Source organism: Sinocyclocheilus rhinocerous, unplaced genomic scaffold, assembly GCF_001515625.1.
Source record: "Sinocyclocheilus rhinocerous isolate Xijiao unplaced genomic scaffold, SAMN03320098_v1.1 scaffold1050, whole genome shotgun sequence".
Classification (NCBI taxonomy): domain Eukaryota; kingdom Metazoa; phylum Chordata; class Actinopteri; order Cypriniformes; family Cyprinidae; genus Sinocyclocheilus; species Sinocyclocheilus rhinocerous.
Genome location: NW_015651629.1, coordinates 523,839 through 536,183, shown reverse-complemented (window position 1 = coordinate 536,183; position 12,345 = coordinate 523,839). Strand labels below are relative to the sequence as shown.

The window sequence follows — 12,345 nt, the reverse complement described above, 5'->3', positions numbered from 1 at the left end:
AAAGAGCCTGCAGCTTCACTTTTCAGGACGTGTGAGGCACACCCGATTCAGAGCCAGTGAGCAACGGGCTTTCATAAAAATAAAAAACTGCGTTAATGCACGATAAAATAATAGTCGCGTTAATCAATTAATGAATATATATATATATATATATATATATATACAGAAAATAAAGGTAATTAAAATAATAAAATAAATAAGAATACTAATAATAATTATAATTATGATAACATAATAAAAACAAATGATAAAAATGCAGGAATTATGATATTAATACTTGAATCCAACTAAGGGAATTGGTACTTAAAGAAAAAGTCATGTCTTAAAGAGTATATGTCATTTACATATATATATATATTTAATTGTCTGTAATTTAATTTTATGTGACTGGGTTATTATGATGTGCTTGACGAATCTTGTCAAAAAATGAAATATGAAGAATTAAATAATCAATACTGAATGAGAGGAGAACTTGAATTCAGACTTTTGAATTTGTCTCAAAACTTCTTCATAAAGTCATGTATGAATCAAATTTTTTTAGAAATACATTTTATATATTCATATATTTCTTTGTAATATACACATTTAATATAAGATTTAATTAAAATAAAAGTTATTTTTATTTTACAATTATTTTTATTCATAAATTGATGAATTGAATGAAAATGAATTGCGTGTGTAAACATATATAATTTTATGAATAAAAATAATTTTTAAATAAATTACCTTTTTTATTTTTAATTAAATCTTATATTAAATGTGTATTTTACAAAGGAATATATGAATATATATAAAATGTATTTCTAAAAAAAAATTTTGAAACATTTTTTTTGAGAGTTTTGAGACAAATTCAAAAGTCCAAATTCAAGTTCTCCTCTCATTCAGTATTGATTATTTGGTTCTTTTTTCATTGTTTGACAAGATTCGTCAAGCATATCATAATGCTATAGCTTAACTATAATTAACTACGATGTGTTACGCTACAGTCCCAAACACTCAAACTGTTCTGCATCAGTCTGGCTCTGATGAATTCTGTCTGTCTGTATTTTTGCAGCACTGAACACAGTCTCTCCTTTGGTTGTGATCGTTGTTTTCACCTCTTTTGCCCTGCTGAACGTCGCTGTGATAGCTTGCTGTATTTATGGAGTTGTGCTACGTAAGTTAATCTATATATATAGCATATGTATCGTTTGTTATGTGCAATTCATCATTATTTTGACTGCGTAAAACCATACGCTCATTCTGACATGTACTCAGGGAGAAGATATTCAAGAAAATACCCGTGAGTTTTCCATTTTTTATTTTACAAAGTCATAAATCTAGCATAAAATCAAATGTATTGTTGAGCTTATGTCCTGCTTTTTATTTAAGACTCACTGAACAACGCCGAAAAATGAGAATCACTGATAAACAGGAAGATGAAGAAGAGGAGGATGAAGATTATCTAGTGAGGATGCATTTATTAGTGCTTCTCTTTTAGTTCATAAACAGACGTTTAGTAATGAATGGCATATAATGAATCCGCCTCAAAATTTGGCAAAAAAGTGCATAATTTCTTCTCTTTGGAACATGCCTTAAAATATTGTCTAGATAGGCCGCTTACTAAGTTACTGTTGGTAAAAGAGCATTTGTGTGTGATTCTTTTGTTTGAGATATTGGAGGGTTATGAGGAAGACGTTGTCCAAGCGGACAGATTGAGTGGCTCTGCTGAGGTATGAGTTATTATTTATTATTTCTAGACTGATTTCTAGACAGTTCTAGAGGTGTTTCAAACATGATCATTTTGTTCTGTTTGACAGGATGAAGACCAATCCGTGGATGAAAGCGTTCTGTATGAAGGCGCGGTTTCAGAATAATTCCTGGGTTTTCTGGGAGTTTAATCAGATCCACTGAAACTGAAAGCGTTTGGTTGCCTTCACTTATCCGTTGCATGTTATTCTGTTCAGACAAAGGTTTATTCAAACCGAAACAATAGACAAGCGCTCATGGGTTGACATGACTGTGACCAATCAGAAGCAAAGACAGCCAACAATGTGTCTACTGTCAGATTCATGTCAAATAAGAGTGTGTTTGTACCTACTTAACTGTATTTTGGAGACAAATTCCCTGCTGAAAAAAACAATAGAAACCATCACAGAAATGTTTAATGGTTTCCACTACAAATACCATTACAAACCATCAACTTTTAACCATTAAAACCATTAAAAAATGGTTTTCTGTAGTGTGTTTTGGGACATATTCCATTAGGATTTAGTGGTTTTAACAAGCCACCAATAAAAGTCCCACCATAACCAATAAAACCATTACAAATTTTGTGATGGTGTCTATTGTTTTTTCAGCAGGGTGGTACCAAGTGAGCTAAACCTGACAAAACCTGCTTTTGGGATGTCCTCATTTGTAAAAATGTTATGAAATATACATATTTTTTCTTTTCAGAAAATGTTCTGTTAGATTATAATATTTGTATTTAGCCAGCTGTATGTGTGAACAATAGAAGTCTATGCAATTTAAACAAGTAAATGTGTGTGTGTGTGTGTGTGTGTGTGTGTGTGTGGTTTTGGGAAGGGAAAATTACAAATAAATACAAAAATATGCTTTGATAAAGCCAACAGTGTACAATGTTTATTTTAATGACAAATTAATACAAAACAGATAATTTGTGCATTCTTGGTTTGAATGAACGGCGTTGTTTATTAGCTGTTGTTCATCTACACTGTAATGGTTAAATATAACCATTATAAGGATAATAAGGATATTATATTGTGTGTTAAAAAAAATTTCAACTGCTTGCACACAAACTCTTCACTTGTCACACAGTTTCTGAAAGCTGACAATCAAACAGCAGAAGCACACACCAAATCTACAAAACCATACACTAATTTTCAGCCTTTGACTCAGTTTTCAATTTCAGAAAACACTTTTTGCAAAACACAACACACAGTTCTCTATGTAACACACACAAATCTAACAGAAATTAATATTATGGCAAAGCTGTTTGCAAATGTTTGCTTTTGAGATGTCTTTGTGATATTTTGAATGCAGTGCTTCATTTTGCAAGAGATGTGAGGCATTTTGCATTTTGTGTGCAGTTATTGGATTTGTGTGTGAAGTTATGAAAAAAAAGGCAAAGTTTTGAAACAGTATAAGGATATTAACACACAATCGTGACACTGTAGAATCTACAGATTGTGTGTTAATATCCTTATTATCTCATTATTAAACATGAAACTGCCGTAATTAAATCAATAATGATTTGTAGTAACGTTGAGGACTTTAAACGTATTGAATTTTCACTCAACGTCGCGAAGTTTGGAACATTTGAGCGAATCGGTTCTTTTGAACAGTTCGTTTTAACGGTCGCCTGGGTGGCGTGAATCATCAAAAAGATCCGGTTCAATAGAACGATTCACTCGCGAATCTGACACCGGTCTGTGAGGAAGCAGCTGCACCGGGGTGTGTGTCCGTGTTGTGTTTTCAGCTGTCGCTTGTGTGTGTGTGTGTGTGTGAGAGAGAGAGAGAGAGAGAGAGCGAGCGTGTGTGTGTGTGTGTGTTTCACCGATGGAGTCGAATAGTGCGGCGTACGGAGCCTCGCTCGCCGGAGCGGGATTCGATCCCATCAAATTCATCAAACAGCCTCAAACTATCATACGGTTCCTCAGCTGGGTGAGTGGCATGTGTCACGTTCAAATCATCAGCTTATTATGATTAATAATCGACAGCAGGGTCAGGGTGAAATGGGTTTAAAACTTAAAAAAAAAAAAAATAAGCAAACGTTTACGTTAATGGAACGTTCATTTAAAGTTACATGGTATTTAATAATGTTCTCAAAAAGTTCAAAAATGTTACTTGTGTATCATGCACGGTTTTCGTCCTGAAACGTTTTAGTTGAATGTTATAGTCTTAACCATTACTACTTGTTTCAGAACGTTCAGAAAACATTTAAAAGGAACGTTCTCGTAATGATAAAATGTAACGTTCCCTTAAATGTGTTCCTTAATGTTTGCATAACCAAGAAAACGTTTAGAAAACTGGACGTTTTGAATGTAACAGAAATAACGTTTTGGAACGTATTAAAACATACATATTTGGTTGCTGGGTTAAGTTTAAAAAGCATAATTGATGATGAACTGAAGCTATTATTGAACTGAATTAAATTGAATATTCACTCATTTGTATTCTGGTTTCATAATTACTACATTTTACAACATTAACACAGTTTTTTTTAAGCTGCTTTGACACAAATTGTATTGTATGAAGTGCTACAGAAATAAAAATGACTTGACTTAATAGTGTAAATGTATAAAAGAGTCAATCTGCATGCTTTACTTTCAGGACCGAAATCAACCGTCTGCCTCTTTTTCTGACTGTTTTAGAGTCATCCTGATTGACTGATTAAATTAATTGATATTTTGAAGACTCTATTGAACAGCAGAAAACATCCTCAAATCTGTCAAAGAGAGTTTTCGACGTTCAAATGTAAATTCTCAGAACAGGACCTGGATTGCTGTAAGTTCACAAGTGTAAACGTGGTTAATTTAGCTGTTGAGGCATATGATATGAAGGGGCTTTCCACAGACGCTGAGGAAAGAGTCACTGAGAACTGATTCATATCTAGTCCTGGTCTAGATGACGGCATCAGATGACCTTGTCAGCCATGTCTAGATTTGCTCGGGGTAATTTGTTTACGGCGTCATACACATTTGCACAGCAGCAGTGTGTTTGGTTGTGTCTCTCTCTAGTCACTCAGTAGTTAGTTAGTTGTGTCTGTGATCATGTGCATCATGTGATTTAGTGCACAAGCACAGAATGTCCCAGTGCTGACATGTAAACACGGCAGATGGCTGGTAATACGAGAGGCCTGCGACAGAATGGCGTAACGCTTATCCGTTTCTCCTACAGTGATTCTGAAGTTTGTCTGATCTTTGTGACACATTTGCATGAAAACACATCGGCGGAGGCGTGTGGCCGCGACCTCTTCCTGCTCTCAATGTTTCCATCCTCCTCTCGCTGCACGCTCATCCATTTCACATTTATTCCTCTTTCAGGTGTTCTTTAAAACATATACATTATTACACTTGTCAGAAGCCTGCAGCTCTTTCACAATAACATGAAACTCATTCAGACACATGCTTTTAACATTAAAGTGTGCGTTCACCCAAAAATAACAATTAGTGCTCAATTATTAAACCTGTTATACTGTATTATGACAGCACTTTTTTTTTACTTAATTTCAATATCGTGATAATACCGTATACCGTAATAAAAGCATTAGCAATTAATCGCAACATGAAAATTTGATACCGGCATATCCCTAATGTCAGGGTTATTATAGTTAACTCAATCCATAAGAAAAAATTAAACATTAACAAACATAACATTAACTGAAATAAAATAAAATATAAAAAACATATTTGACTTCAGCTAGTTGCCATGGCAACATTTCTCATTTTCAATTAATTTAAGTAAAAAAAAAATCATCATAATAATAAATAAATAAACTAAAACTAATAAAATACAATTAATAAATGGTATATAGACATTAAAAAACTAATACAAATGACAAAAACATACAACAAAATTACTAAAACTCTAAATAAAATTAAAGTGAAAATAAAATCTAATTCAGATTCATAACAAAAACTGTACATAATATCCATATATCAATGATACAATCAATGATGATTGTGAAGTCTTTTGGTTGCATTTTATTGTGGCTCAAAGGCCATTATCCACAATCCTATTCATAGGCCCCAAATATAAACCAGGAGTCTCTGTAGATTAAAATAAGCCAAAATAATTATAATTAAAATCAAATCAAATAGTTCAATTTCAGCATTCCAGAAGCTGAATGATGTTGAATGTTCTTCAGGGTTCCTGCTCTTTTTAACCAATGAATTTAGATGACTTTTCCAGCTGTTCATGATTTATTGAATAAAAATATTTTTACTCACAATTTCTACCTGAAAAAATATTTTAGAGATCGGCAAAACTAGATAAATGTACATTTATTATAAAAATGCCCGTGGTATTTTAAAATTCGATTAATTGCATGACTTTTCCAGGTCTAGAAATCAGACTTTTAAAACGAGGCTTCCTCGTGTCCAGGTTTTCCAAGAATTAAAATAACAAAAATATGGATTATCTTGATTTTTAGTTGTTTTATCTTATTTTAATGCTTGTTTTGTCTTATTTTAAATCACTTTAAGCCATTTTGAGTCCCCTTATTTCAGGGTTTAAATTAACTTCAGTTAGCTGGGTTAGTTAAATCTAATCACTGACCTATTTTGTCAAATCTTTGTGTTAATATTAATATATTTTAATACTATTGTAGTAATAGTTCACCCAATAATGATCATTCAGACTAGTGGAAAGAAAACATCCAGAGTACACAAGTGTTTATTTTATATGCGTCTGTAGATTTCAATTACAATGCATATCTTTGAAGTCGCTTAAATTAGTTTTTTCAAAATATGTTTCTCCTCCACTTCAGCAGCACTTACATACACCAGCCTTAGCAGCTTTTGTCTTCTCCAGATGTTAACTGATGGACTGGAGTGCTGTGGATTACTTGTGGATTATTGTGATGTTTTTATCAGCTGTTTGGACTCTCATTCTGACGGCACCCATTCAGTACTCTAATCACAAAAATGAAGACAAAAATATCTTGTAAATTACAGTTGTTCTGTAAGAAAAAAGATAATTATGAAATAGTCTTATTTTATCCTAAATTCTTCAAATCCTTGAGGTTTTATTTTGGCGGAATCTTGGTGAAATTCATTAAACTTCCGCCTAAAGAAATGTTAGAGATCATGCAAATCTGTTTGCACCCCCATTGGGAAATTCTGAGCTAAAGTTAATATTTAGAGACAGCTTTGCTTCTGAAAATTTGAAGATCTGGTTGCTTTATTTCTGCTTTTATGGTTTGATGCAGCTTTCACTTCTCTTCATGTCAGGTGTTCGCCATTGTGGTGTTTGCCTCCATAACCGCCGAAGGTTACGTGAACAGCAACGTTGAAGCACAGGTGAAGTGCGTCTTCAACAGGAATGAAGGGGCCTGTCATTACGGCGTGGGCATCGGCGTCATCTCCTTCCTGGCCTGCTTCGCCTTCCTATTGGCTGATGCGCTCTTGCCTTTGATGAGCAATGCTCGGGAGAGGAAGTACGTGGTGATGGCTGATCTGGGCTTCTCAGGTGAGACGTTCCTCAAGTCGTTTCTGCGTCGGTGATCAAGGTTTATACCAGTTTCCTCAGAGCTGTCTGTTCCGTTTGTGGAAACTCTGATGCCATTTTCTGAAGGTCTTTTTTTCCACTTGACCTGTTATTGTGGCATCTTTCTCTAAAAGTGAAACGTCTTGTGGTTGAACACATGCACATGTCGCTCAGATGGCCTCTTCCTGTGTGAGACGCCAAACGCTTCAATCCTACTTGTTTTTCACTATTTTTCCAAAATATACCAATTTAAATGGCATCTGTTTGTCAGTTGATGTATGTCAGGTAGACTTGTGCCGGTATTCGGTAACGCGATATATCACGGTAATTAATATGCACGATATTGTTATCGTGGGCACTTCTAAATACCGTGAATAATTATATATTACAAATTATTCAGAATTTTGAATGCATTTTAAGAATACTTTTCCCATCAACTAGTCAAAATGCACAACAGCGCTGTATGCTGCGTGAAAGAGGCGTGCCCACTCTGATGTAAACAAGCGGCGGACGAGAAGCACATGGCAGAACATGTGAGAGACGCTCTGGATGAAAGCGCACTTTCACTCTCTGACAGCAGATGGCGCTAAACTGCAGAAATAATAATAATAATAATAATAATAATTCATTTAAATGCAGCCGTTACCCCGGAAACCCTGTAAACAAAGCAGCTGCACTACTTCCTGTTTCTGAATCGTGTTTAAATGATAATGGGTGGTTGCCAGGTGTATGCTTATTGGTCCAAGTCAAAAGCACACAAGTTTTTTATCTATAATATTTTTATAATAAAATATCTAGTTATAGGTGTATCTAGTTCTTATTTGAACCCATTTTCTCCACAAATTTGTTTGCAATAGGTCTGATTTGATCATTTTTACACCTACTGAACTCTTCAGCAAGATTGAAGTTTTTTAGTCACCACTGACCTTATTTCTCTTCATGCTTATCATAACGCAGCTGGCACGCACTGTAACACTAGGAGAAGTGATGATTTCATCATGTGATCAAACACACTACGTGTTCTGCAAGGTAAACATCCAAGCCAACTGGCACACACAGGGCCTTCCTTTGAGTCCTGACTGACTCTCACATATACTGTATATTTTTTATATTAAGTGTCGACTGTGGTTTTGATTGAATATGAATACTTTAAATTGACATTTGCATTAAATAACTTTTTCTTAGACCAGTATTTACTAAGGATTTACTGTATATTAGGGCTGTGCAATATATCGAAATTATCGAAATATCGCAAACGTACATATCACAATATGCATATCGCTACGGCTTGCATTTGCATATTTGGGGCCATGAACAAAAGACAAAGAGAAAATCACTCTCTGCTCTTACCTAAATAACTTTTGTAGTTTAAATAAGAATCAGTGCATATTGAATTCATAGAGTAAATACTAAGCAGTGTTGTATTTTTTATTTTTATTATTCAGTTCCTAAACTTGTTAAAATGACATTTTTATGTAATGCTAGAGTAAAACACTACCGTTCACTTTCAGAAGTTGTTGTAGGGGTGCTTTCTTATTAGAATCAGAATCAGAATGAGCTTTATTCACCACTTAAGTGTGCGCAAACACAAGGAATTTGTTGTGGTTTTACAGGAGCTCTTGATACATACATACATACATACAAATAACCATATATACAGTATGTGACACAAGATAGAAGTTCACAGAACTGACTCAGCAACAGCTGAGTAAAACTGTTTCATCTGAGCATGTGGCACTTTAAGCATTATCGTATCGCATATCGAATATCGCATTATTTATTGAGTTATCGCATATCGCACAGCCCTAATACATTGTAACTGAAATTATTGTAATTTACAGACCCAAATAGAAAAACTGCAATAAGGCGATACACTACAGGCAAAACCATCGTTTTTTCATGCACTGGTCTATTTTGCATCCATAACATCTCTTCTATCAGACCAGTGGACAGAAAACATCCAAAACACACATTTATGTGTTTGTTTTATTGCACTTTTTCTATTTGCGTCTGTAGATTTCAATTACAATCCAAATCTTTAAAAGTTTTCTCCTCCACTTCAGCAGCACTCACATACACCAAACTTAGCAGTTTTATTCCTCTCTATATTCTGAAGGTTTTTACTGAGGGGTTTGTTCATATATCAATTACCCGATTTTATACAGCATTTAATTCCTAAAAATATAGTGAAAATGTAGTTTTTTCTGGCTGTTGACAGTATTTTCTGATTTATTGAGTTATATTGTGCTTCCATAACATGTCTTCTTTCATATTAATGGAAAGAAAACATCCAAAATACGATTTGAAGTGTTATGACATTTTATCTGTTTGTGTTTGTAGATTTCAATTACAATACAGTTCTTTAAAAGTTTTTTCTCGACTTCAGCAGCACTCACATACACCAAAACTTACAGTTTTATTCCTCTCTATATTCTGAAGGTTTTTACTGAGGGGTTTGTTCATATATCACTCACACCGAATTATATAATATTTTACTCCTAAAAACATGGTCAAAATGGGTTTGATTTCTGTCTGTTGACAGTATTGTCTGATTTATGGAGTGATAAAAAGAGAAATCCAAAATCCCCTCAGTAAAAACCTTTGACTGTAACCTGTCAACAATATCAAACCAGAATTTTGAGTCTGGCTTTATCCAATATTCATATTTATTTTCTGAAAATTCAAGTGCATATGTAAATATAACATCTCAGGAAACTTGTAGTACAATACTTAATGTCTTAATGTACTGTGATTAATCAACTGTAGGAAGTAGTCAATCCAAAATATATACAGACACCGTCAACATTTCTCACATTATATAGTTTTTTCTCCACTTCAGCAGCACTTACAAACATCAAAACTTACAGTTTTATTGCTATTTATATTCTGAAGGATTTTACTGAGGGGTTTGTTCATATATCAATTACCCGATTTTATACAGCATTTAATTCCTAAAAATATAGTGAAAATGTAGTTTTTTCTGGCTGTTGACAGTATTTTCTGATTTATTGAGTTATATTGTGCTTCCATAACATGTCTTCTTTCATATTAATGGAAAGAAAACATCCAAAATACGATTTGAAGTGTTATGACATTTTATCTGTTTGTGTTTGTAGATTTCAATTACAATACAGTTCTTTAAAAGTTTTTTCTCGACTTCAGCAGCACTCACATACACCAAAACTTACAGTTTTATTCCTCTCTATATTCTGAAGGTTTTTACTGTGGGGTTTGTTCATATTTCACTCACAATGATTTATACAACCTTTTTGTCACCTGTTCATTCTGTCATCATGTACTCGCCTTCATGCCATTCCAAACCCATATGACTTTTTCTTCTGTGTTTTCTGTGTGTGGACGGTTTCTTTCGTGGCTGATTTGTTGTCTCAAGAGTCTCTGATTGTCTAATCAATGAAATGGTCTTGACTCATGTCTGTGCTCTCTGTGCTGTGTGTTTATCAGCTACCTGGACGTTCCTGTGGTTTGTGTGTTTCTGTCTCTTGGCGGATCAGTGGTCAAAGTCCCAAGACACCAGCGGCATCCCTACAGACGCCGTCCACGCCATCATCGCCTTCTCATTCTTCTCCATCGTATCGTGGGTGAGTGTGTGAGATCTGTCTGATGAACTGATGGATAGTTACTACAGTAAAACTACTTCAATCTGCCTAAAGTCGGCTAAAGTCATTTTCTCAAAATGAGTTTGTTTCACCACTTCAGCAGCACTTACATACACCAAATTTTACAGTTTTATTGCTATTTATATTCTGAAGGATTTTACTGAGGGGTTTGTTTGTATATCATTCACCTGATTTTATACAACATTTTATTTCCGAAAATGTTATTCTTTTTTTTTTTTTTCTGGCTGTTGACAGTATTTTCTGAATTATGGAGTGATGTTTTGCTTCCATAACTTGTCTCCTTTCATACTAGTGGGAAAAAGCATCTAAAATACACATTTAAATGTTTATTTGATGACACTTTATTTTTTGTGTCTGTAAATATCAATTACAATGCAATTCTTTAAAGTCGCTTAAAATCGTTTTCTCAAAATGAGTTTTTTCTCCACTTCAGCAGCACTTACAAACATCAAAACTTACAGTTTTATTGCTATTTATATTCTGAAGGATTTTACTGAGGGGTTTGTTCATATATCATTAACACTGATAACTTAGCAGTTTTATTCCTCTCTATATTCTGAAGGTTTTTACTGAGGGGTTTGTTCATATATCACTCACACCGAATTATATAATATTTTACTCCTAAAAACATGGTCAAAATGGGTTTGATTTCTGTCTGTTGACAGTATTGTCTGATTTATGGAGTGATAAAAAGAGAAATCCAAAATCCCCTCAGTAAAAACCTTTGACTGTAACCTGTCAACAATATCAAACCAGAATTTTGAGTCTGGCTTTATCCAATATTCATATTTATTTTCTGAAAATTCAAGTGCATATGTAAATATAACATCTCAGGAAACTTGTAGTACAATACTTAATGTCTTAATGTACTGTGATTAATCAACTGTAGGAAGTAGTCAATCCAAAATATATACAGACACCGTCAACATTTCTCACATTATATCACAGTTTATTGGCTATAGTTTAGAAAATGGTAATAAAATATGACTCAGAGTTAAAATGTGTGAGAACAAATTCATCTTGATAATGTCAGATAACTTTGATAGAAAGGTATGAAATAAAACATGCTCAGGTCAAAGTGTCTGGATAGTTTTTGATCCCAAATGTTACTGGTAGTCCACTGTATGAAGAATATTTGGGTTTAATATGTCACAGTTAACTTTATTTTGCTATCCTCACTTAGTAATGCGATATATCACGGTAATGAATATGCACGATATTGTTATCGTGGGCACTTCTAAATACCGTGAATAATTATATATTACAAATTATTCAGAATTTTGAATGCATTTTAAGAATACTTTTCCCATCAACTAGTCAAAATGCACAACAGCGCTGTATGCTGCGTGAAAGAGGCGTGCCCACTCTGATGTAAACAAGCGGCGGACGAGAAGCACATGGCAGAACATGTGAGAGACGCTCTGGATGAAAGCGCACTTTCACTCTCTGACAGCAGATGGCGCTAAACTGCAGAAATAATAATAATAATAATAATAAT

General features: G+C 34.0%; 2 protein-coding genes across 3 annotated transcripts in view; both read left to right on the top strand.

Annotated features, from left to right (window-relative positions):
• The window catches only part of LOC107713251 (uncharacterized), a 7,865-nt gene extending 5,700 nt beyond the window's left edge, over positions 1-2,165 (top strand). Inside the window, exons 7-11 of the mRNA XM_016518711.1 lie at positions 1,055-1,156; positions 1,258-1,282; positions 1,372-1,447; positions 1,653-1,712; positions 1,800-2,165. Of these exons, the coding sequence (XP_016374197.1) occupies positions 1,055-1,156; positions 1,258-1,282; positions 1,372-1,447; positions 1,653-1,712; positions 1,800-1,856 (320 nt within the window). The 3' untranslated portion in view covers positions 1,857-2,165. The remainder of the gene's footprint in view (positions 1-1,054; positions 1,157-1,257; positions 1,283-1,371; positions 1,448-1,652; positions 1,713-1,799) is intronic.
• Positions 2,166-3,516: 1,351 nt separating this feature from the next.
• Positions 3,517-12,345, top strand: part of syngr2b (synaptogyrin 2b) — a 10,474-nt gene continuing 1,645 nt past the window's right edge. The window contains exons 1-3 of one of the 2 annotated variants that reach the window (XM_016518694.1): positions 3,517-3,663; positions 6,954-7,191; positions 10,672-10,808. In XM_016518694.1, coding sequence (XP_016374180.1) covers positions 3,559-3,663; positions 6,954-7,191; positions 10,672-10,808 — 480 coding nt within the window. In that variant the 5' untranslated portion in view covers positions 3,517-3,558. Of the gene's footprint in view, positions 3,664-4,894; positions 5,046-6,953; positions 7,192-10,671; positions 10,809-12,345 lie in introns of those variants that run through there. The other variant, XM_016518693.1, reaches the window with a different exon arrangement.